Source organism: Pithys albifrons, chromosome 7 (assembly GCF_047495875.1).
Source record: "Pithys albifrons albifrons isolate INPA30051 chromosome 7, PitAlb_v1, whole genome shotgun sequence".
Classification (NCBI taxonomy): Eukaryota; Metazoa; Chordata; class Aves; order Passeriformes; family Thamnophilidae; genus Pithys; species Pithys albifrons.
In genome coordinates, this window is record NC_092464.1 from 939921 (window position 1) to 959678 (window position 19758).

General features: G+C 56.8%; 1 protein-coding gene across 2 annotated transcripts in view; it reads right to left on the bottom strand.

Annotated features, from left to right (window-relative positions):
- The window catches only part of SMARCC1 (SWI/SNF related BAF chromatin remodeling complex subunit C1), a 76594-nt gene extending 57513 nt beyond the window's left edge, over positions 1–19081 (bottom strand). For both annotated transcript variants that reach the window (XM_071560334.1, XM_071560333.1), the window contains exons 1-7: positions 18859–19081; positions 13000–13119; positions 9365–9450; positions 5942–6023; positions 4628–4720; positions 2764–2833; positions 459–528 (exon numbers count right to left, since the gene is read on the bottom strand). In XM_071560334.1, coding sequence (XP_071416435.1) covers positions 459–528; positions 2764–2833; positions 4628–4720; positions 5942–6023; positions 9365–9450; positions 13000–13119; positions 18859–19053 — 716 coding nt within the window. In that variant the 5' untranslated portion in view covers positions 19054–19081. The remainder of the gene's footprint in view (positions 1–458; positions 529–2763; positions 2834–4627; positions 4721–5941; positions 6024–9364; positions 9451–12999; positions 13120–18858) is intronic.
- Between the last annotated feature and the right edge of the window lie 677 nt (positions 19082–19758).

Sequence of the window (19758 nt, forward strand, 5' to 3'; positions counted from 1 at the left end):
ACCATTTAAATCAAAGTCAGTGCTGGGTATCAGCCTGTGATGGATCCTGCACAACCAGGACTGCAGAGCACTGAGGTGGCAGCCCCTGCACTGCCCTCTGACAGCTCCCAACAGCACCAGCTCCCTCAAACAGCAGCTCTACCAGGCACTTCACCTGCTGAGGGCAACCCATGGGGGGAAACTCTTTGGCAGAGCTCACCCAGGTCACCGGGAGCTCCCCCTTAAAGCTGAAGGGAAAGGCTCATTCTATTCCACTCTCTGAAACCTGGATCCATCTGCACCAGCTCCCTGTGGCTCTGCAGAAACCCCTGTCCTTCCCCCCTCACCTGCCAGCACCACAAATGGAGTGCACAGGTCAGCTGTAAACCAAAGATTATTTTCCAGCTTTGGACAGAGGACTTTTCCTTCAACAAACTGAATTAAGCCCTGGGTTTCCTTTCTCCCTCACCCTCCCTTACCTGTCTGGGAAGAAGCCCCAGTGAACCAGCACCTGTTTGTCTTTTTTCATCACAGGTCTCAGCCATTCATCTGCAAGGGAAAGAGAGCTGGGTCAGGTTTGGGTGGCAAAGCACATCCCTTCACTTTTGCACAGTCAGTCAAAGGTACTGCAAATCCCCTGGGGAAAGTCTGCTGAGCACAGTTACACTGCCCTGGCACAGGCTCTGCCACAGGCTCTGCTGTGCAGGGCACAGATACCACGGGAACAAAAGCACTTAAATGCTTTCATTTAATAATTATTACAGGTGAAAGCACCATCCTCCGCCAGCTCATCTCACCCCAGCTCATGTCCTGATCCCTGCCTGGCTGGGCAGGACTGGCACAGAGCAAATCCCCCAGGAGGACATTCAGGAAGGACTGAATATTCCCAAGATAACATGGAAAGAGAGACACACACTCCAATCTGCCCATTCCTTTAAACCTCTGTTTGAATAAAGAAACAAAACTTCTCCCCAAATGGTTTCTGGTCATGTGGTAAACATTTCCCCTCTGTCTTTCTGTATCCTTGTCTGACATCTGAACCCCCTCAGTAACAATTTCTATTGCTTTATATTCATTGTTGTATATTTATTTCAAGACTCTCTTTCCAGTTCTAAATTCTACTCTCAACAAGTATTTAAAAATCCACAAAACAATAGAGTTTTGAAGGATGAACGTGAGGGCAGGGAGTGCAGGTGACACAGAAAAACTCTCAAGAGTCAAACAGAACTTGGATTTCAGTCTCCTTCTGTCCCAGCAGAGTTGGTGCCACAGCAGGAGCCCTGTCTGGGCACTGGGCCCTTCCTCAGGGCAGCTGGGGCTCCATTGGCTGTTTCTTTCAAACAATGTCATGGAATCCCTGGATGGTTTGGGTTGGAGGGATCTTAAAGCCCACCCAGTGCCACCCCTGCCATGGGCAGGGACACCTCCCACTGTCCCAGGGTGCTCCAGCCTGGCCTGGGACACTCCCAGGGCTGGGGCAGCCACAGCTGCTCTGGGAAATCCATCCCAGTCCCTGCCCACCCTCCCAGCCAGGAATCCCTTCCCAATATCCCACCTGTCCCTGCCCTCTGGCAGTGGGAAGCCATTCCCTGTGTCCTGTCCCTCCCTCCCTTGTCCCCAGTCCCTCTCCAGCTCTCCTGCAGCCCCTTCAGGCCCTGCCAGGGGCTCTCAGGTGTCCCTGGAGCCTTCTCTTCTCCAGGTGACCCCCCCAGCTCTCCCAGCCTGGCTCCAGCCCAGAGGGGCTCCAGCCCTGGGGCATCTCCGGGGCCTCCTCTGGGCTCTCCAGCAGCTCCACGTCCTTGGGCTGTTGTTCCCAGGGCTGGGGCAGCTCAGCAATAACTCTGCACCCCAACTATTGAGAGAACAGCCCAAAGAGGCACCCAAGGACAAATCCTGAGGATGTGAATGTGTCTCTATAAATCCCTGCTGGCATTTAGGGCTGTTCTCCCCTCTCAGTGCAAGCAGGGGCTCAGAGCTCTGTCAGGAACATCCCTGGACTGTGAGGACTCCAGTGGGTCCCTTCCAACTCTGGATATTTTCTGATTCCCTGAACCTGAAGTGGTTAAGGGCACACACAGAGCTGTGGCTGGGCACGGAGCAGCTCCAGAGGACCAACAATCCCAGCAAACAGCAGGGAGCACTTCCATCTAGTGGCCAGCACAGGCCAGGGGGGATGGAAAAAGGGGGTTTGTGTCTGTGAAGCTCAGACTCAACACCAATGATCCAACAGGGAACTAAATGGAGTTAAGACTCAAAAAAATAAGAGCAAGTTCATGCAATTTGCTGAAGGATGCAGCTGATAAATTGCTTTTTTTAGACTTTAAGTACTTCATACAGGGACAGAGTGAACTGTTTTACAGACAACAACCTCACTGATCAGCTTTACTTGTTAGTGCAAGCAGCTCACCAGCCACACAGAGATGTGCAGCAGCATTCCCACAGAACTCCTGGGGAACACACAAACATGGAATTACTAAGGCTGGAAAAGACCTTTAGGATCACAGAGCCCACCTGCTCCCCCAGCACTGCCAAGGCCACCACTGAGCATGTCCCCAAGTGCCACATCCACAGGGCTGTGAAATCCCTGCAGGGATGGGGATCCACCCCTGCCCTGTGGAACATTCCCAACATCCAACCTGGACCTCCCTGAAAAGCATCATCCATAACCCAGGAGGTGTTCCAGGGAGCAGGCTGGGGACACACTGAGGCTGGTGAACACTCCCACAGCTGCTCATGGAATTCAATCCCAGACATTCCCACTTCCACACTGGAAAGGACCTTTACCATCATCCATTGAGGTAGGGCTTGGATAAACATGGTGGGTGGCCTTGGACTTCTCTTCAGTTACTGTTCCCTGTGGGAAACGTGGAAGGAAAGAAGAAACCACGTGAGAAACCCCCAACACACCCCCCCAAAGTGCTTTTCACCCACCAGAGCAGGGACAGCCACAGCAGCCCCAGCAGCACAGGGGACAAACCTCCCAGTGACAGCCCAGTGATCCCAGAGATCCCTCCCAGGGCACTGTGCTGGGACAAGGCACATGGAATTCCAGGCTGCAACAGGGACTGGGGATGCCAGGGAGGAGGGGCTGGGGCACAGCAGAGGTGGCAGCAGGGTGGTAAAGAAATGAAAATAATCACAACAGGAGGAGCAAAGGTGGCAACAAGATGAGAATTCAGAGGTGGAGCAAGGAAAAAAATAAAAGAAGAATCAGGGACAATTTCTGTTTTCAACTCCTCACATCCTTGTGGAGACAAAGCTGCCTGCTTAAAAACCCCTTAAATCAACCATGGACACACCAATCTGAGCTCACCACAGAGCTCCTCAGGAAAGAATTCCCTTACCAAAGGAAAACTGACTCATTACCTCTCACTAAGCAATAACAAACATCCCAACTCAGCCAAACAGTTCCAGGTGACTTGTGGAAACGTTCCCACAGAAGCTGATTTGATGGTTGATGATCAGCACACAGGAAATACATTGAATGTGGGACAGAAACACTTTGGCTACAGCTGTGAATGGTGCTGGCACAAAAGGCCCTCAGACCACCCAGGGAACACATTCCAGGGTATTTCTCTCAAGACAGTTCACATTCCTCAGAGATGAAGCCCTAAACTTGGTCAGATCCTTCAGTACCTTAAACTGGGAAGGCAAAATGTTGGTTCTCACACACACAGGGCCCACCCAGTGCTGCTCGTGTTCTGTTCAGCACAGGCAACAAAAAGTGAAATACAGCAAAAAGTCCCAGTAATTTCAAGGTTCCTCCTGCTGTGCCCTCAGGTGTGGGACAGCTGTGTCACACCCTGCCTGCTGCAGGCCCACTCTGGGACCAGCCCCTGCTCTCTGCACACAGGAACCAAACAACAAACCAGCTCTGGCTGCACCCAACTCACCCAGAACCACCTGACACTTTCAGAGCAGAGCTGGGGTTTAATCTCCAAGAGAGGAGGAAAACTGAAGGCACCTTCCAAGGGCTGCCCCTGTGCCACAGACACACTGCAGGAATCAGGCAGGGATGTTTTACCATGTGTGGCAGTTTGGGCTCTAGTTCCAGGAGGCCCAGAGGATGGGACAGAGATCAGAAGGGACAAGCATGCCCTGCCTTAAGCAACCAAAGAGGTATTTCATATCATCTGACATCATCAAGAAGTATCAAGAGGTATAAAAAGAGAGAGAGGAGGAGCTCCTGTCCCTTTTGGGTTTTGCCTCAGCCCCTGAGGTCGCCCTGCCCTGCCCTGCCCAGATCAGGCCTTGGCTCCATCCCCTTGTGTTATCCAGGGAGAGGAACATTTGCTTGTTCATTTTCTCCTCTCTTGCTGGGAGGTTTCTCTGCAAGAGTTTTTGGGAGGTTTTGTGGGGTTTGGGTGGTTGGAATCTGTATCATTGGGTTGGGTGCCTTGGTAGTTTTTGTTATTAGTTTGGTTTTTCTCACATTTGTATATATATGTATTGTATCATAGTCTGGTTTTAATTGTCTTTCTTTAGTCTAACACAAGAAGCTGGCTACTTTGGGTTTGGGTTTTTTCTCTCCCTCCTCTTCCCTTGGCTGGGGGGCACAGGACCCTTTCTCTCCATGTAGGGCAGGTGGCATTTTGCCACCCCACCCAACACACCCTGGCCCCGTGCCCAGGCTCCCCTGCCCACGTACCTGGTGCCTCTTGACAATGTCCTTCAGCTTGTTGGCCAACTTGAGCTCCATGTCAGGGATGAGGTAGATGGTGGGTCTGCTCAGACAGTTGTTCTGGGGGAGAGCAGCAAGTTAAACAAGGATTAGGAGGGGCTCTGTGACAACCATACCAACACTCCTGTTCAAATTCCCAAGGCTTGAAATCCAAAGGGGTCACCAACCCCAGCCCCAGAACCCCCAGTATTCCCTGCACAGCCCAACCAGGGGGCTGTGTGTGCCCCCTGTGCCCCTGCCATGAGCTCTGACACACCTTCCCCAGGGCTGTGTGTGCCCCCTGTGCCCCTGCCACGAGCTCTGCCACACCTTCCCCAGGGGCTGTGTGTGCCCCCTGTGCCCCTGCCATGAGCTGACACACCTTCCCCAGGGGCTGTGTGTGCCCCCTGTGCCCCTGCCATGAGCTGACACACCTTCCCCAGGGGCTGTGTGTGCCCCCTGTGCCCCTGCCATGAGCTCTGACACACCTTCCCCAGGGGCTGTGTGTGCCCCCTGTGCCCCTGCCATGAGCTGACACACCTTCCCCAGGGGCTGCTCCCCTCCTGCTCCCACAGCACCTTTAACTCATCTTTGGGAATGCTGCCCTGGGAATGCTGCCTGGCCCTACTGGGAATGCTGCCCTGGGAATGCTGTCTGACCCTACTGGGAATGCTGGGAATGCTGCCCTGGGAATGCCGCCCTGGCCCTACTGGGAATGCTGCCTGCTGGGAATGCTGTCTGGCCCTGCTGGGAATGCTGCCTGCTGGGAATGCTGTCTGGCCCTGCTGGGAATGCTGCCTGCTGGGAATGCTGTCTGACCCTACTGGGAATGCCGCCTGCTGGGAATGCTGCCTGCTGGGAATGCTGCCTGCTGGGAATGCTGGGAATGCTGCCTGCTGGGAATGCTGGGAATGCTGCCTGCTGGGAATGCTGCCTGCTGGGAATGCTGCCTGCTGGGAATGCTGCCTGCTGGGAATGCTGTCCGCTGGGAATGCTGGGAATGCCGCCTGCTGGGAATGCCGCCTGCTGGGAATGCCGCCTGCTGGGAATGCTGGGAATGCTGGGAATGCTGCCTGCTGGGAATGCTGGGAATGCCGCCCGCTGGGAATGCTGCCCGCTGGGAATGCCGCCCGCTGGGAATGCCGCCCGCTGGGAATGCTGGGAATGCTGCCCGCTGGGAATGCTGCCCGCTGGGAATGCTGCCCGCTGGGAATGCTGCCTGCTGGGAATGCTGCCTGCTGGGAATGCTGCCTGCTGGGAATGCTGCCTGCTGGGAATGCCGTGCTCCGGGGAGCTCCTTGCCTGCACCAGGGTCTTCTCAATGTTCATGAACATCTCCACATTCCGGTCCATCCGGGAGGGATTCTGCAGGTCAAACCTCCTCCTGGGAAGGGAAGGAGGCAGAAATGTCACATCCCAGTCCCCACCCTGGGCACTCCAGAGTCCTGCCCGTGCCACACAGTGGATGGTGGAGCGAGGTGAGGACTGACAGCACAGCCACAGCTCCACGTGGCAGCCCCTGGGCAGCAGCAGAAACACCAGCAGCCAAACCAACACAGTGCAGCTGATCTGGGAAATGGTCAGGGGCAAAGGCAGGTTGGCATTGCCCAGCAATGCCCTGGAGCAGGCCCTGCATCCACCACAGGCCCACGGGATCCCGAGGATTCCACCAGGCACATGAGCAAAGCCATGGGCAGGCTCTCATGCTCCTCTGCCATCCACCATCCTGGGAACCAGGAAAACAGCAATTCCTCTGCCTGGTGTGAGAACAAACCACCCCCCAGGCACAGCCAATAATCCATGGGAGCGTTTTATTGGACTGTGGGACTTCAAAGTTTGTTATTTCACAGAAAAATAATCAAAATTGTTGCAGTTACAATGCAGATTTGTCCATGAGAAATGGAGGGATAAGACAAAACCTGAGACTTCCTACTGGGAAGTGCCACAAGACCCCCCAGATCCATCCTGCTGTACCCACCTGGACCGTGCACACGTTTGGAATTCATGGATGAATCGACTCAAATGAAGGATTTGAGTGGAGAACCCCAAGAACAGGAGCAGTGGGACAAGCCCAGTCCCCTCCCTGTGTCCAGCCCTTCCACAGGGGCTCAGCACAGACTGGGGCTGCCCCTTCCCAGCCCAGCCTTTTCCAAAGGCCCAGGAGGAGTCCAGAGAGCCAGGCTGGGGACTCGGATGTCCAACATGTCCTGGTGCAGCTCCCAGGGTGTGGGCAAAGTGCTGCTGGAGCCTGCAAACAGCCTGGGGTGCTGAGGGGGTGTCAGGACAGCCCCTGGGCAGGGGTGGCACAGCCAGGCACACCCTCCCCAGCCTGAACACACTTCCATCTGCTGACAGCTCCTCACAAACACACCCTTGCTCCCAGCACCACAGCCATTTTGGAGCTGATAAACCCCCAAAGAGTTCATAAACAGCTGATAAACATCTAGAGCTGATTCAATGCAGTAAAGGAAAGCAAGACCTGCAGCCCCAGCCCCGAGGGCAGGGGGGCAGCACAGCAAGGACAGCACCACATTCACCAGAGACCCCAGGGCTGGGAGCACCACCTTCTCCTCCAGGGAGAGTCCTGGGGCTCCAGGGGGAGCTGCCCCCACTGGGGCTCTGTGGGGCAGCTCTGGGACACCAGCAGGGAGGGCTGGATCCTGCCCCACAGCTGGGACTCTGCCCTCACACCAGGGACACATTCAACAGGATATCCTGGCAGATCCCTCAGAATCACCCCTTTAGGGAGGAATTTGTGAGCTCTTTAAGCAGAGTTGAGGAGTTCAGTGCCTTGCAGAAGGAGGGCCAGACACCAGGGCTGTCAGGTCACTGCACAGCACAACTGCAAAAAGGATGTGACACCCAAAATACACAGGATTTTAGAGTCAGGATGGAGCCACTTCTCTGCCATTCAGCCAGGTCTGTACCCAAAACCCAGGAGTGGTGCCATGGAAATGAAGGGAGATAAACAAACAAACACAGGCTGACCCACACACCCAATGGACTCGCAGCACCTGTGAGACCAAAACACTCAGGGCATGGAGGTTTGACCAAACTTTTTACACTTGTTGCTCCAAACCTGCCCTGAGCACCCATGGAATGCTCTACGTGCCCCCAGACTCTGCTTCTCAAACCCCCACTCCAGCAGAGGCACGTTGATATATTAATTAACAGCACTTTTAGCTGCCCACTGGGATCAAATGGCACCAACCCCTCCTGTGCTCAGCTCTAGGGAGTCCCTCTGCAAACAGCTGGGGGTGCAGGGAGGGCCAAGGTATGTCAGACATACCTATTATGGCGAGGAAAGGGACTTCTCCTATAAGACAGATCATTCACAAACAGGTTAAGCAAGAGCGACAATGCAGACCATTCAAACATCAAATCAAAGGCACATTTCAGGCACAAACAGCAGGGATTATGTGGTGGGTCAGTGAAGGACACGTTGCAAGCTCTAGGGCTGAGCTCAGAGTTTAGTGCCAGGATTACTGCCCTCTACGCCCCACATGCAGCCCCCAGGCACTACCCACACTAGTGGGGAGGAGCAGCCAGGCAGGGAGCAGGGAGGAGGGAACCAGGCTGGGCTGGGCTGGGCTGGGCTGGGCCTGACAACCAGGCCTGCACAGTAAACATCTGAGTATCTGCCCACTGCTGAGGCAGAACTGTGTGGTTCCTTTATCAGGCAAGGAGGCAGCAGGACACGCCTGGCACACCCCACTCAGCTGCCACATCCCAGGGGGGCACAACTGGAGCAGGAAAACCCCTGGCAGGGGCTGTTCCTGATGGATCCACCTCAGACAGGGCTGACAGGAGTCCAAACAACTCCCCAAAACAACCAGCCATCCCCACACACTTCGTTTTGCCTCTGAACTGGCTCCAGTGTGTAACAGCAACACAGACAACTCAGCAATGCTGGTACCTGTCAGAAACATGAGATCAAAACTGTCCAAATCCATGTACAGGAATTATCTCTGCTTACTTTCATTGATTTATTTATTTTATTGACTTCTCAGCCTCGTTTTTCCCCAATGTAACCTCAAGGCCAGGCTGGGCAGGGCTTGGAGCCACCCTGTCCATGGGAGGTGTCCCTGCCCACGGCAGGGGTGGCACTGGAGGGGCTCTGAGGTCCCTTCCAGCCCAAACCATTCCATGAGTTTATCATCCTGTGCTACTGCTCTCTTGGAAAGAGGATTATCACCTAAAACCACACAGGACAAAACACTGCTGGGTGTTCTCACAGCAGGGCCAAGAGCTGCAGGGGCAGAGTCTGTCAGGGCTCACACTCCCCATTTTTGGGGGGGATAAGCAAAGGAAACTGAGCATTTATCAGGATCTGTGCAATGCTTCGGGTTTCTCCAGTTGTAACTGAACCCTCCAACCAACACAGGAACAAAGATTTGCATCCCACAGACGGGAGACACCAATTCTGGTCCATTTTCTTTGTCCTCCAGCAAGAAAACACCAAAAAAAGAGCCTCAAACCTGCCATTAACTCCCAATTACAGGCCAAAGACCTTAAACTTGGCCAATTATCTTTAAATTTAGAAGTGTGGGGGTGTGTCTGTCTGGAAAAAGCCCCACCAGCAGCAGCACAGGACACGTTCCCTCCTCCCACCTGCACTGCCCTGGCTGCCCAGCTCTGCAGGAGGGATTAAACTCTGGGGGTTCACAAGCAATCCGTGTGCTTGGGGTCATGCAGAAGGTGTGGAAAGCACAAAGAACAACTTACCAGCCCTGCTCATTCTTATATTTGTAAGCAGCACCAAGAATGTGACATAATGTACCTCCAGCTTTGAAATCCATGAAGCACTTTGCCTGGAACCAGAACACAAGAGTCACTTCCAGGCAATGAATTTAAACAAACACACACTCATCAGCTGTTGGAGACATCTAACTTAGCAAATTAATTGTTACCTTTCAGACTGATAATATTTGGAGGTTTAGGTTCTCCTTCAGGAATGTTTTGTGAAGATTAAATGCAGTTGGTTCAAGCAGAACACTTTGTATTTTCAAGCAGAACTTGATGTACCTGAAAGCTCCAAGTCCCTCCCTAAAGAAGTAGCTTGCAAAAAATTCCTTGTAGAGATGCAAAAATCCAAACTAGTCTTTGAACACCCATTTCATAGGAAATTAAACCTAAAATCAGAGCTGCCAGTGCAGCAGTGAAGCATCACCTGCATCAAACAAAGTCATTAGGAATGACCCTTTGGAGCAGAGCTGCAGGTACTCCATATTCCCATCCCTCAGCACAGAGGGCTGCAAAGGCCAGTGGAGGGCTGGGGCTGCTCTGGGAAATCCATCTCAGGGCTGGGGCTGCTCTGGGAAATCCATCCCAGCCCTGCCCACCCTCCCAGCCAGCAATTCCTTCCCAATATCCCACCTGTCCCTGCCCTCTGGCAGTGGGAAGCCATTCCCTGTGTCCTGTCCCTCCCTCCCTTGTCCCCAGTCCCTCTCCAGCTCTCCTGGAGCCCCTTCAGGCCCTGCCAGGGGCTCTCAGGTGTCCCTGGAGCCTTCTCTTCTCCCAGCCTGTTTTCTGGCTGAGATTTTAGATCACAACAGGTCATTTTCCCTCAAGCTCATGACATTATAGCCCTGGAGGATTTGCTGTGATGGAGTGGACACCAAACACCCCCAGCACTGCCCACAGGCACCTCAATCCCACTGCCCACCAGGTACCCAAAATGGGCACACCCAACACCCCCAGCACTGCTCACAGACACCTCAATCCCACTGCCCACCAGGCACCCAAAACGGTGGCAGGAATCCAGGCTGGCACTGCCCACCTGGCTCTGGAGCTGCCCAGGGAAAGCCAAGCAGCTCTGTGGGGCACCAAACACAGCAGTGTCCAAGAACAACAGAGCAGGAGCCTCCCAAGGCTGCCCCAGGAGCAGGAGGGGCCTGCCCTGCCATCTGCTCACAGCCAGCTCGGAGCTCCCCCAGGTTCCAGCTGAGTCCAGGGCTACCCTGAGCAAAGTCCTGCATGGACAGAGCCATCTCTGATGGATCCTGACCTCAGCCAGAATGTTTAACCATGTGAATGACTCCACTGCCATCAGCCTTGGCCCTGAGAACAGGAGTGTTGGTTTATAAACACCCAAAGCTGCTGCTCTGAAAAGCAAACCCAGCCTGCACAGAGCCAGGAGCCCCTTGGAAGGAATGCTGTGGCTGCACCAGAGTGCAGGTGGCTGTTCCTCACCTGCATGTCCTGCACACCTGTGGCCATCCTGGCAAACTGGGGGACAAATGCCCTTCTGAGAGGCAAATCCCTTGTTTGCAGCATAGGGGGATAATGTAAACCCCCTCCCACTAAACTGGTCACTGCCCTGGGGAAGAGGGAACTGCTTTTAGTAACTAGATAAAATCTGCTCTGCACAAGAGATGCCCCATCAGTGAACCAGACTCAACACCGGCACCCAAAATCCATCATGACAAAGCAATCCCAGAATCCCTGAGGTTGGCAAAGCCCCCCCAGCCCCTGTGCCCGACCCCCACCTGCTCACCCAGCCCAGAGCACTCAGTGCCACGGCCAGTCTTGCCTGGAACCCTCATTTGCCTTCAGAGGAATCTGCAGCAGCTCCTCCCTCTGAGTCTGGGGGTCTGCAGTGCCCCTGAGGCCCCCCCTCCCCTCAGCCCCCCTCCCAGAGCCACACCCTGCCCTGGGAGCTGCATCCCCTCCCTCCTGCCCCAGGACAACATCCCTGGGGGACCTGAAATAAGGAACCTTTACAACATTGTGCTGGACACTCCCAGTGTCCTGCAGGGCTCACAGGGGGCAATAACTGAGGCTCCTTCTCTGCCAGAACCAGCACCTTAAACTGAACACCTAAAACAGTGACAACCAACCTCAGCTGGAGGCCACACAGTGCATTTTCCCTGGAAAAAGCACAATAAAGATGCAGTGCTGAGTGTCTGCTGTTGGAATTCACTGAGAGCAGAGATCCAGTGAGCAAATGTGACCAGATTAAACCTTTGAAACAGCAACAACAAACACAGGAGCAGCATCTTTATGATACCATTGCAATCTTTATTGCCCTGTTTTAAGATAAGATAAATTGATTTAAGACTTGTGAGCACTCAGATGCTTTATCCACCTGTGGAACAGGGGCAGTTTTATGGTTTATGCTGCCACATAAAAATAAAGCATCCCAAAGTTCCCCTCTGTCCCTTTATCATCACTGAGGTGTCAGATCAGAACAGGAGGGATGGTGAGAGATCTTCACAGCACCTCGTGGTGCTTCTGGGTGCTTTCCAAAGCACCAAGAGACCCACAGAACCCCAGACTGGGTTGAGTTGGGAGGGACCCAAAGCCCACCCAGTGCCACCCCTGCCATGGGCAGGGACACCTCCCACTGTCCCAGGGTGCTCCAACCTGGCCTGGGACACTCCCAGGGCTGGGGCAGCCACAGCTGCTCTGCCCACCCTGTACCAGTCCCTGCCCACCCTCCCAGCCAGGAATTTCCTCTGAAATATATCCAAGAATTCTTCTGAGTTTCACCCATGAGTCTGGAACACCTCAGTGTGAGGGAAACGTGCCCAGTCACACCCTCCCTACAGAAGTGACACAGGCAAAGCCTCTGGGGAAAACATCTCCCCAGAACAACAAAAGACACTGCCCTGTAAGGGGGGAGCCCAGGAGGCCACAGCAGCATTTTTAATGCTGACACTGAAGTTACAGGACAACTTCAGTGCATTTTAATTGGCTGTAAATGCTCCCCCAGCACGTGTCCCTGTACCCAGAGCCCCAGCCCACGACCCCACGCGTGGCAAAGCAGGCACAGCCCTCCCTGCTGCTGCCACAACACTCCACACACCCCCAGGGCAGCTGTCTGTGCCCACCAAGCTCCCCACCAGCCAGCTGGGCCCTGGGACACTCAGTGCCATCCCCACCCTGCCCTGGGAGCCACAGCCCCTCCCTCCCTCCTGCACCTCCCACGCCCCAGGACAACCTCCCTGGGGGAACCTGAAACAAGGGGCCTTTACCACATTGCTCTGGGTCCCACCATCCCCAGGGACTGCAACACCACCCCAGGCAAACACACAACAAGGGGCAGTCCCTCTGCAGCCCTGGCACCGGGGCAAGTTTGAAGTTTAACCAACAGAACTGCCCGAGGGGAGTTTGTTCCTTTGGAAAGTGCATTTCCCTCACTCAGCCTGGGATGTCCCAGCACAGGCTGGACTGTAACTGAGGAACCACAGGGAATTCTAGTGGGGATGAACACCTTCCCACAGCACTGAGGAATCTCCTCAAACACACACAGAATTACACTGACCACCTGTTTCCATGCAGGGGGGTGCCAAAGCCCCTGCTGGAACAGGGATGCCCCAGACACCAGAGAACAGCAGGGGGAGACCCCCAGTACTCACAGGAAGCTTTGTGAAGGCAGGATTGGTGACATGTTTTCCAAAGGCATCTTCCTGGAATTGCAGCAGCTGCACCACCAGCCCAGCCAGCGTTTTGTTGGTGGGAGCATCTGCCTGAACGTACTGAAAGACAAAAGAGCACATGTGACCTGGGCAGAGAGGGAAATAAACCTGAATAAAGGTGGTTCAGTAACACCCCAGGTTATCTCAGCAGTTGCAGACCAGAGTTGGAGGATTTGGGGGCCCCTGTGTGGCTGGGAAGGGGTTTGCACAGGAGAAGCATTGCCAAGCTTTGGGCTACAAATCCAGCCCCCACCTGAGGAGCACCCCCAGCTCCTCCTGTCCCAGACAGGAGTGACCACTCCAAGCCCATCTGTGGCTCCCAACAGAGCACCAGCCCAATTCTCAGAGCTCTCTGCAGCAACTTCACAGGCTCCTTCTGCAAGAACCAACTCCTGATCAATCCTCAGAGCACTGTTTGGTACGAGATGGGATGTCAGGGACAAAGAGGAAATCCTGGCCAGACAACTCCACTGGCAATGTCTTGGGACAACCTGAGCATTGCCAAGGTTCTGCTTCTAATAAAATATAAACAAATGTAAATATAAAAGAGGGGCATCACAGCATGGACTGTAAACCACCCACCCAGCTGCTGAGTTTTTGTTACTCCTGATTTCCAGTATCCCCTCACTGGATGTCACCTCCTCCCTGTGCCAGGAGACTTCCAAGGACAGAACATCCCTGTTCCAGGTAGAATATGGAGCAATAGGAGCCACCCAGTCTGGACAACCCTGAGCCTTTGCTCTTCCCTCAAACCAGAGTCCTCTGGAGACCCTTAAAGAGCCAGAACACTCAGAGCTTTCAAGCACTGCTTTAAATACCAGTCAAACCAAAGTTTCCCACAGCACCAGCTACTGAGCCAAGGACACCACAGAGACATTGACTTTTCCAGGTAACTTTACAGGATCTGTCCATGCTGTCCCTTCAGTGCTTTCTAAGCAGACAGACAGGGCTGAGAAACTCAACCTTTGCATCTAAAGGACACAAATACCTGGGAGGTTCCCCAGAGTCCTGCCCTGTGTGCAAACCCACATCTGGAAACACAAGACTATAAAGAACAAAGGCTAAAATTCCAAAGGCATTTTCCTTAGCCCTGTTCCACTCATCTCCACAGAAGCAGAAGATTATTCTGCAGCAAATAAAGGCCTTTAAACAGTGAATTCCCAAGGACAGAGTGATGTCCTGCCCCACTTGTGTTCAGTTGCTGAGATGCCAAAGCCCCACAGACACAGCAGAGTTTTCCAAGGTGTCCAGGACAATTAGAAACCCCAAATGCCCCCAGTTAATAAGCAGAGGAAATCCCTTCCCCAGCCAGTGCAGCTGCCCTGGAGAGTCTCTGTGACCGAGGGAGGGCCAGGGCCCTGCACCCAGCTCTGATGTGGGCACTGACCTCAAATAACCACCCAGGGCTCTGTGGCCCTGAGCACCAAATCCCTTCCTCCCCCAAACAAAGAACATTTCAGCTCAGAGCACTAAATAACAGAAAACAAAACCACCATGAAAATGCTTTGATTTGGGTCTGTAACCCTTGTTCCCTCTTCAGAGGTGAGAACACAGAAGGGCTGCAGAGAGAGAAAACCCTCCCTCGGGTCAGAGCAGAGTCAGGGATGAGGAAACCCCTGCCAAGGGCAGCAGAGCCAGGACAGAGAGCCACAAACCCCCCAAACTCGGGCCCTGCCTGGGGAAACAGGCAGGTGGGCTCCAGCCAGGCACCCCAGAGGGAACAGCTGCCACATCCCAGCAGCTGCCAGGAGCCAGCCCAGCCCTCACTGGGAGTCACTGCCAGAGGGCAGGGCTGGGGACCCCCCAGACACACCCCAGGGCACCAGTCCAGCCCCTCAGAGCAGCAGGGCCTCCAGCAGCCCAGCTAACAGCAGGGATTTGGGGCTCAGAGAGAACAGAACCACCTAAACAACACAGCACTAGAGAAAAATGAGCATTAATACAATAGTGAATTGCCCACTTCTGAACTATGGATTTCTAATCACAGAATCAGTTGGGTTGGAAGAGACCTCTGAGATCATCAAATCCAACTCTTGATCCAACCCCACTGTGATCACCAGCCCAGGGCACAGAGTGCCCTGGGCTGGTGATCACAGTAGGGTTGGATCAAGACATGGTGGATTCTCACTCAGTGCCACATCCATAGAATGGATTGGGTTGGAAAAGCCCTCTGAGATCATCAAGTCCAACCCTTGGTCCAACTCCAGTCCCTTTACCAGATCATGGCACTCAGTGCCACGGCCAAGCTCAGCTGAAAAACCTCCAGGGATGGGGAATCCACCCCCTCTCTGGGCAGCCCATTCCAATCCCTGAGCACTCTCTCTGCAAAGAATTTTTCTCTGCTCTCCAACTTCAGTTTCCCCTGGCAGAGCTTGAGCTGTCCTATTGCTGAGTGCTTTACTCAAATCTCATTTGGTTGCTAATGAAGGGCTGCTAAAACCAAGTGATGACTTTCTGGGTGAGGCAGGAACGGGGAGGCAGCTCCTGTGGAGCTCCAATGTCACAGCTGAGCTCAGGGAAGTGGAAAGGGCCACATTCCCACGTGCCAAGGCTCAGCCTTCACACCCTGGTGGGTGCATGAAAGGGATCCTGGGGATGGTCCCTGGGGATGGTCCCTGGGGATGGTCCCTGGAGATGGTCCCTGGGGATGGTCCCCGGGGATGGTCCCTGGAGATGGTCCCTGGAGATGGTCCCTGGGGATGGTCCCTGGGAATGGTCCCTGGGGATGGTCCCTGGGGATGGTCCCTGGGGATGGTCCCTGGGGATGGTCCCTGGGGATGGTCCCTGGAGATGGTCCCTGGGGATGGTCCCTGGGGATGGTCCCTGGGGATGGTCCCTGGGGATGGTCCCTGGGGATGGTCCAAGCCCACCCCAGCTCTGGAACAGCTCCCACCAGTGTCTGGGAGAGTGGGGTTGGATCAAGACGTGGTGGATTCTCACTCAGTGCCACATCCATAGAATGGATTGGGTTGGAAAAGCCCTCTGAGATCATCAAGTCCAACCCTTGGTCCAACTCCAGTCCCTTTACCAGATCATGGCACTCAGTGCCACGGCCAAGCTCAGCTGAAAACCCTCCAGGGATGGGGAATCCACCCCCTCACTGGGCAGCCCATTCCAATCCCTGAGCACTCTCTCTGCAAAGAATTTCTTTCTGCTCTCCAACTTCAACTTCCCCTGGCAGAGCTTGAGCCCATCGTGCCCCCTTGTCCTATTGCTGAGTGCCTGGGAGAAGAGACCAACCCCTTAACTGGTATTCCACACTGCTGCTAAAACCTCTTACTTGGTTAATTATACTCCAGAGGCACAAAGAACCCTCCAATATTCATTATTGTCTAGACACAAAAAGTACCCTCCAATATTTGTTATTTTCTAGGGACACAAAGAGCTTTCAATATTTGTCATTTTGTAGAAACACGAAGATCTCTCCAACATTAAAGACTCATTTAATCCAGAGACAAGAACAAAAGGATCTGTACCTGCAATTCTCTGACTCTCTCCTGCCCCTTGTCCTCCTGGACCCTTGACCAAGCTGGGTGTTGCTCTCAGAATTCTCTCCAGCTTGTCCCAGGAGCTCCCAGAGCTGGCCATGCCAACTCCCACCGATGCCAGACCACCCACCACTGCCCACAGAGATGCCCCAACACCCATTTTTAAGAGTATAAACCAGACAAAAGTCAGTTACAATCCCCGTGTACCTCCCTGGGAGGAGCCACACACCGGGAGCAGGATGAAAACAGACACGGGATGCCCCAGAGCCCACCTGCTGCACAGGCAGGAAGGATCAGCCCTTCCCTGGGGAGCACTGAGGGTACATCTTTACACACCCCCAGCATGAGCTGCCTTGTTTCCCACCCCGCAATTCTTTGCTGTTTATAAAAAGCATTTTCACAGCAATATTCTGAAATCTGCTTGGCCTGTAGAGACTCCTCCTCAGCCCAGCCCTAACCGCGATCCAGAGGCCACAGAAACGAGGGTCTGAACTCCATTCCCAGCGCTAAGGGCAGAGCTCTCCCTGTCACACAGGAGGAAACTCCATCCCTGCCCTGGCACCGGGGCTGTGCCCCACGGCTCTGCCCCACGGCTGCTGAGCCCCACGGCTGCTGAGCCCCACGGCTGCTGGGCTGTGCCCCACGGCTGTGCCCCACGGCTGTGCCCCACGGCTGCTGTGCTGTGCCCCACGGCTCTGCCCCACGGCTGCTGAGCCCCACGACTGCTGAGCCCCACGGCTGCTGGGCTGTGCCCCACGGCTGTGCCCCACGGCTGCGCCCCATGGCTGCTGAGCCCCACATCTGCTGTGCTGTGCCCCACGGCTGTGCCCCATGGCTGCTGAGCCCCACGGCTGCTGAGCCCCACGGCTGTGCCCCACGGCTGCTGTGCCGAGCCCCACAGCTGCTGTGCCGAGCCCCACGGCTGCTGTGCCCCACGGCTGCTGAGCCCCACGGCTGCTGTGCTGAGCCCCACAGCTGCTGTGCTGAGCCCCACGGCTGCTGTGCTGAGCCCCACGGCTGCTGTGCTGAGCCCCACAGCTGCTGTGCTGAGCCCCACGGCTGCTGTGCTGTGCCCCACAGCTGCTGTGCTGAGCCCCACAGCTGCTGTGCTGAGCCCCACAGCTGCTGAGCCCCACGGCTGCTGTGCCCCACGGCTGCTGGGCTGAGCCCCACGGCTGCTGGGCTGAGCCCCACGGCTGCTGGGCTGAGCCCCACGGCTGCCATGCCCTAGGGTGCTGTGCCCCACGGCTGCTGTGCCCCACGGCTGCTGTGCCCCACGGCTGCCGTGCCCCAGCTGTGCCCCACGGCTGCTGTGCCCCAGCTGTGCCCCCATAGCTGCTGAGCCCCACGGCTGCCCTGCCCCAGCTGTGCCCCACGGCTGCTGGGCCGAGCCCCAACTGAGCCCCACGGCTGCCCTGCCCCACGGCTGCCCTGCCCGGTCACAGCGACCCCCGGGCTCTGGGCAGCAGCCCCGCAGCCCCAGCCCCCTCCCAGCCCCGCCGTGCCGCTCCTGCTCCGCACAAAGCGCCCTGGCAGGACCGGACAGACACACCTGGGCCTGCGCCGCTCCCTCCCCGCCCGCCCCGCCGGCTCCAATTGCAGCTCGGGGCGCACAAAGAGCCCAACCCGCAGACACGGCAGGGCCCGGCCCGAGCGGGCAAATAATCCGGGGCTGGGGCACCCCCGGGGGCTGCTCCGGGCCCGCCACAGCGCGGGGAGAGCCGGCGGGGGGGGCTCGGGGCCCAGGCGTGGAAACGAAGTTATAAAAGCAGCACAAGGGAAAAAGAAACCACTTGGAGGAAGCGAAGCAACAGCACAGAGCGCGCGGGAGGAGCCGCAGGGCCCGGGGCGAGCGGGGCAGGGCCGGGCCGGGCCGGCACGAGGGGCAGAGCCGGACAGAGCGGGGCAAGGCGGGCCCGCGATCGCCCTCCGGCCCCTCTGCCCGACCCCGACCCCGACTCCGACCCCGCCGGGCCGCGGCCGAGGCGAACCCGCACGGGACAGGCCCTGCCCGCGCAGGAGGGACACGGCCCCGGGCAAGCCCCGCGCCCGCCGCAGCGCCGAGCCCCGGCCCCGATCCCGTCCCGGGACCCCCCGCCGCCCGGCCCGGCCCCGGCCCCTTCCCCCTCTGTCGCCCTGCCCTGCCCGGCCCTGCCCGACTCCGTCCCCGTCCCGGGACCCCCCATCGCCCGGCCCCGATCCCGGCCCGGCCCGGCCCCGGCCCCCTCTGCCGCCCTGCCCTGCCCGACTCCGTCCCCGTCCCGGGATCCCCCGCCGCCCTGCCCGGCCCCGCCGCCCCGCCGGGCCGCACCTTCTTGTAGTGCTTGCCCAGCCACACGCGGACCGAGTCGAGCTGGGACACGGTGTCGGGGCTCTCCCAGAACTTGCCGGCGGGCCCGCCGTCCTTGCGGCGCGCGGCTGCGAGCGCGGGGCCGGGCCCTCCCCCCGGGGCCGCCGCGGGGCCGCTCCCGGGCCCTCCGCCCGCCGCCAGCGCCGCCGCCGCCATTGTCCCCGCGCCCCGCGCCGCGCATGCGCCGGCCCGCCCGCCCCGCCAGGGGGCGCGCCCGGGAACGGGAACGGGAACGGGGCGGAGAGCGGGGATGGGAACGGGGATGGGAACGGGAATGGGGCGGAGAGCGGGGATTGGGAGCGGGGATGGGGACGGGAACGGGGAACGGGGCGGAGAGCGGGGACTGGGAACGGGGATGGGAACGGGGAACGGGGCGGAGAGCGGGGACTGGGAACGGGAACGGGGATGGGAACGGGGACGGGGCGGAGAGCGGGGATTGGGAGCGGGGATGGGGACGGGAACGGGGAACGGGGCGGAGAGCGGGGATTGGGAGCGGGGATGGGGACGGGAATGGGGAACGGGGCGGGGAGCGGGGATTGGGAGCGGGGATGGGATTGAGAACAGGAAGGGGGACGGCGTCGGGATCAGGAATGGGATTGGGGACGGGATCAGGGACAGGAACGGGGATGGGTACAGGGACGGGGATGGGAATGGGATCGAGAACGGGGACGAGGATGGGAGCGGGAATGGGGACAGGAACGGGATCGGGTACGTGCCGAGGAATGGGATTAGGAACAGGATTGGGAATGGGATTGTGATTGGGAACACAGTCGGGACTGTGCTTGGCAGTGGGACCAGGAACAGGACCGGGAACGTGATTGGCAACGTGAACGGGAATGTACTCAGGAACGTGATCAGAAA